The sequence below is a fragment of the Anneissia japonica genome, unplaced genomic scaffold (genome assembly GCF_011630105.1).
Source record: "Anneissia japonica isolate Jap-2015-1 unplaced genomic scaffold, ASM1163010v1 scaffold6406_len342834_cov151, whole genome shotgun sequence".
NCBI lineage: Eukaryota > Metazoa > Echinodermata > Crinoidea > Comatulida > Comatulidae > Anneissia > Anneissia japonica.
In genome coordinates, this window is record NW_022738763.1 from 46953 (window position 1) to 52848 (window position 5896).

At 34.3% G+C, this 5896-nt stretch overlaps 1 protein-coding gene across 1 annotated transcript in view; it reads left to right on the forward strand.

Moving 5' to 3' along the window:
• The window catches only part of LOC117117811, a 16630-nt gene extending 11055 nt beyond the window's left edge, over positions 1 to 5575 (forward strand). Inside the window, exons 7-9 of the mRNA XM_033262279.1 lie at positions 1903 to 2167; positions 4021 to 4128; positions 4510 to 5575. Of these exons, the coding sequence (XP_033118170.1) occupies positions 1903 to 2167; positions 4021 to 4128; positions 4510 to 4541 (405 nt within the window). The 3' untranslated portion in view covers positions 4542 to 5575. The remainder of the gene's footprint in view (positions 1 to 1902; positions 2168 to 4020; positions 4129 to 4509) is intronic.
• Positions 5576 to 5896: the final 321 nt, after the last annotated feature.

Below are 5896 nucleotides of genomic sequence, written 5' to 3' on the forward strand. Positions count from 1 at the left end.
AATGCGCACTCACCATCAAAAAGACCACACTGGAAATAAGTCCAAGACTTTCGTGGGTTATCCTTGGTTTTTACACAGAATAATCGAATGGCCATCCTTTCGGTCACTTCTTGAGTGAAAATACTGGCATAATAATGTCCCCAACATTTTCTTGCCGCGGGCAAATGAACTCGTCTCGCTGCAGGTTATGACTTACTATGGCAACATTGCGCTTTTGGTAACATTTAAGTTGATGGTGAAGGTCATCATCATCATTATTATTTTAATCCTATAATTTAATATATCAGATTCTTGTACAGCACTTTAGTTAAAACAAAGATCAATGTGATACGCCGGTATTCTTTCAGACACTCCAGCATGTGAATGCTTGAACGGCGGAACATGTCTTACTAATAACGATTCCACAAGCACTTGCCAATGCCCTTATGGATTTGTTGGGCCAACTTGTAAAAGAGGTAGGTTAATTTCAGAGTCATTTCTCATAATGAGAACTATAGTAGGATTGAGTGGAGATTTAACTGTCACTGAAAAAATTGGTGTTAAAATGATTTGGATATGATGATATGATATGATATGCTCTCATTTATAAATAACTCATCGTATATTTCGAACACAAGAATATATAGTGATAATCTAAAGAATATTGTATTTCAACATCGTTTTCATCTTTTTGTCTTAAGTATGATTAAACTTGTATGTCGTGTTTAAAAACCATAATCGATGTATGTTTATCGCATCGCATACTTTTCACATATACAATTTAGTATTCAATGAAGTGCTGTGTATGCTAATTTTGTTTTTTTATGAAGACATTACATTTCTCTTTTTTTCTCTAGTTGCGGGATACTGCGCTTGTGCTCAGCCATAAGTAACAATATCTACGATACGTATCCGGCGACTGGATAATGCTCCATGTTTTGTATTTTGTTTATTTTATATAGTGCATACACTGTCTCTTATACAGCAAAAACAATGAAAAAACGGTTTACAATCATTGAAAGTTGACTTGCGGAACACAAATTTATTAAGCTATAACAAAATCAAACGGATATTTCGATAGCTCCTGCTATCTATCTTCTTTAACGTTGATGAAGATAGCAGGAGCTATCGAAATATCCGTTTGATTTTGTTATAGCTTAATAAATTTGTGTTCCGCAAGTCAACTTTCAATGATTGTACACCGTTTTTTTCATTGTTTTTGCATTTTATTTTACTTGGAGCATACATGCAAACCCACTCTTTTAGCCAGGTTTTAATTGGGAATGTCCACTGGTTATCAAATCGTAAAATTTATAATAGTGTACGATTTCTCCAGTAATATCTACTAACAAAGATTCCCTTTGCGTCATATAAGTGGAGCAAATGAAACAAAAGTGTCTCTTGTCTTCTGGTTCCTGGCAGTCACACACGACACAGTTGCAATGACTCATGATTGCCTCTTATATTCCATTGTAATGCATCTCCTATGCCTGAAATATTGTTACCGATCGTATATAATCTTCAGTGTTCAGTGAATAAATTGTTTAATGTTCAGATAAAAACAACAGTGTGCTCTCCACTCTTGTAAATAAAAATATTTCCATCGTTGTTCAAACGCTTTTAGAAGCAGAAGCTTATGGCCAACACATAACGAAATCCGTGCATAAGCACTAATCTAATCTTTGATTTTCAATTACGCACGTGCCAATATTTTGTAATTTCAATACATACTAATGCCATATTTATATAAGAACAATATAGGCCTAATACAAAATCTGGATCAACCCTTGGCAATATGTTTTTATCCCTTTCATTGTGCCCAAATCTACGCCATAGTCGTTCACGTCACCATGCCTCTTCTAATTCTACTACTTGCACTATCGTTAATATATTTTTTAAGATACAATTGTTTAATTTTTACAGTTTGTACGACCCACAAAACCAACATTTATTCGTTTCTACGATGGCAATGACAGTCTTGTGTATTCAATAGACGTTTCTTCCAGTCCTGACGTTGTATATCAGCCAATGACAAATCGTTCTATTACATTTATGACAAATGGCCTCCAACTCCTGGAAAAACAAAGCTATTACATTTTGATGGATGCTGGAGTGGCTACAGGATTGGAAGCATGTGGCTCTGAATCGTCAATAATACGAGACCGATTTTTTTGGACATTCACTATATGCAAGTATCACAAATAATACGATTATAGCGCCACATAGATCCATCACAATCATCACCATTACTATAACCATCACCACCAAAATTCAAAATTCAAATAATGATCATATTTATATTAAATGACAATATATTGATGACTATAATAATTTATTGTTGAATAGATATATTAATTTGCAAGTATAATTTAACTAAAAACTTCTACTGCGTTTCAAGTGCCCCTTTGCCTCATGTTGATGTAAAATCAGCCAAATATCACTGGTAGTTGGTAAATTTCAGAACACCTCGAGAGGCGAAACGCTTGTGAGCCCAACGTCACAGATCTTGCACTTATAGAGGTTGTAGTACTACAATCAGGCCTACGGCAAAGTAAATTTTTTGTCTGTCTATGAATTTTTAATGTCGGTGCCTTGTAGGTAAAACGAATGAATAATTAGTTAGTTCATTTATTAATTTATTTTATTATTCATTTATTAATTGATTGAATAATTGACTGATTATCTGACTGACGGTTTGCTTATATTGGCAGAGATTCAATGAGGTTTCAATCAATACACTGAAAAGGGGCATGAAAATGGTTAACAGTTTAGCTCAGTCGGATAAGCAGGTGGTTGCTCTCCTTGTATTTCAGTTGGAGGGCTAAAATGCAAATTACAAAAGCGCACCTTATTTCGAATGAGATGTTTAAGCTATTTGTCCCATGTGCATTATGGCCCATGTCGCACGTTAAAGAACGCAATAAACTCTTCGGAAAAGAGTAGGGGATTGTCTCCAGGTGTAATGCGCACTCACCATCAAAAAGACCCTGTCTCTTATACACATCTAGATGTGTATAAGAGACAGACTACTTGCACTATCGTTAATATATTTTTACTATAATAATGTATTGTTGAATAGATATATTAATTTGCAAGTATAATTTAACTAAAAACTTCCACTGCGTTTCAAGTGCCCCTTTGCCTCATGTTGATGTAAAATCAGCCAAATATCACTGGTAGTTGGTAAATTTCAGAACACCTCGAGAGGCGAAACGCCTGTGAGCCCAAAGTCACAGATCGTGCACTTATAGAGGTTGTAGTACTACAATCAGGCCTACGGCAAAGTAAATTTTTTGTCCGTCTATGAATTTTTAATGTCGGTGCCTTGTAGGTAAAACGAATGAATAATTAGTTAGTTCATTTATTAATTTATTTTATTATTCATTTATTAATTGATTGAATAATTGATTGATTATCTGACTGACGGATTGCTTATATTGGCAGAGATTCAATGAGGTTTCAATTAATACACTGAAAAGGGGCATGAAAATGGTTAACAGTTTAGCTCAGTCGGATAAGCAGGTGGTTGCTCTCCTTGTATTTCAGCTGTAGGGCTAAAATGCAAATTACAAAAGCGCACCTTATTTCGAATGAGATGTTTAAGCTATTTGTCCCATGTGCATTATGGCCCATGTCGCACGTTAAAGAACGCAATAAACTCTTCGGAAAAGAGTAGGGGATTGTCTCCAGGTGTAATGCGCACTCACCATAAAAAAGACCACACTGGAAATAAGTCCAAGACTTTCGTGGGTTATCCTTGGTTTTTACACAGAATAATCGAATGGCCATCCTTTCGGTCACTTCTTGAGTGAAAATACTGGCATAATAATGTCCCCAACATTTTCTTGCCGCGGGCAAATGAACTCGTCTCGCTGCAGGTTATGACTTACTATGGCAACATTGCGCTTTTGGTAACATTTAAGTTGATGGTGATGGTCATCATCATCATTATTATTTTAATCCTATAATTTAATATATCAGATTCTTGTACAGCACTTTAGTTAAAACAAAGATCAATGTGATACGCCGGTATTCTTTCAGACACTCCAGCATGTGAATGCTTGAACGGCGGAACATGTCTTACTAATAACGATTCCACAAGCACTTGCCAATGCCCTTATGGATTTGTTGGGCCAACTTGTAAAAGAGGTAGGTTAATTTCAGAGTCATTTCTCATAATGAGAACTACAGTAGGATTGAGTGGAGATTTAACTGTCACTGAAAAAATTGGTGTTAAAATGATTTGGATATGATGATATGATATGATATGCTCTCATTTATAACTAACTCATCGTATATTTCGAACACAAGAATATATAGTGATAATCTAAAGAATATTGTATTTCAACATCGTTTTCATCTTTTTGTCTTAAGTATGATTAAACTTGTATGTCGTGTTTAAAAACCATAATCGATGTATGTTTATCGCATCGCATACTTTTCACATATACAATTTAGTATTCAATGAAGTGCTGTGTATGCTAATTTTGTTTTTTTATGAAGACATTACATTTCTCTTTTTTTCTCTAGTTGCGGGATACTGCGCTTGTGCTCAGCCATAAGTAACAATATCTACGATACGTATCCGGCGACTGGATAATGCTCCATGTTTTGTATTTTGTTTATTTTATATAGTACATACATGACCTTCTGTAAAGTATCACAAACAGACGCATGTTCCTAAGTATGCTGATAGCATTAGACGTCTATTATATAGTACTACGTATTCTGAGCTTGTGGTTGGTGGCTGTGTTTTAAATTTTTGTCGAAATATATAAAGGGAATATAAGCTTTTCATTTCCAAGTACTTTGCCAAAATATTATTTGGGCCATATAGATTCTGTATAACTAATTTTATACCCCCATAATATAACTACGAAACACATATATTGTTAACAGGAGTATATATGTTCATTACATGCATATAACGAATTGCAGGCCCATAGCTAGCATATACGGTACCGAAGGCAAAGGGGTTCTGGGCATAAGTTTCAGGTGGTCTTTTGGCTTGAGTTTATATAAAACGTAAATATATGTTTTATATCAAACATATAAAAATATACTTCATTATGCTGATGCTCACCTAAATCATTTATTAAACGTGACATGTAACTTTCTTGATTTTGATAACCGCGAATTAAATTGTGATGTTAAACGTATTAATACTTTAAAAATCATACGCATTAAATATGCAATTCTTAGACTTGATAAAGGAATGGTGTTGCGATAATGAAGAAATCTGATTATATTACATCTATGACCAGCTTGTTCTCTGATCCAACTAAATTTAAGAAATTGTCACAGCTTAACTCCTTACAAGCCTACCTTCGAACACTGTTTAATACTGTAGAAAAGAACTAACTTATGCTGAATACAAAGAAATTCGTCCAGTATCAACCATGCCTGTCGGAGCCATTGGTCTACCTAAATTACACAAGGATTTTATAATATTCCACCTCTAAGACCTATTATTGACACAACCGGCACTTTTTATTACTCAGTAGCTAACTTATTAAGGCCTCTTTCTGTTAAAGATGTTGTTCTTAAAGATTCGTTTGATGCTGCTGACCGCATTAAAGGTATACCAGACCATTCATATAAATTAGGTTACCGTTTTGCATCTTATGATGTTACATCTCTGTTTACAAAATGTTCCCCTTACTAAGGTACCGTAATTAATATAATTCTTGATAGGCTTTACTATAAGAAATTGGTATCTACTAATCTTAAGAAAAATACGTTGCTTTACTAAAACTGTATTTACGTGTAATAATGAATTCTATAAACAAACTGACAGCGTTTCAATGGGCTCACCATTGGACCAGTTTTAGCCAATATATTAGTGACTGATCTAAAAGAGTCTATTGTTTCTAGATTTATAGAATCAGGTATTATTTAGTTTTATACTCGTTTGGTT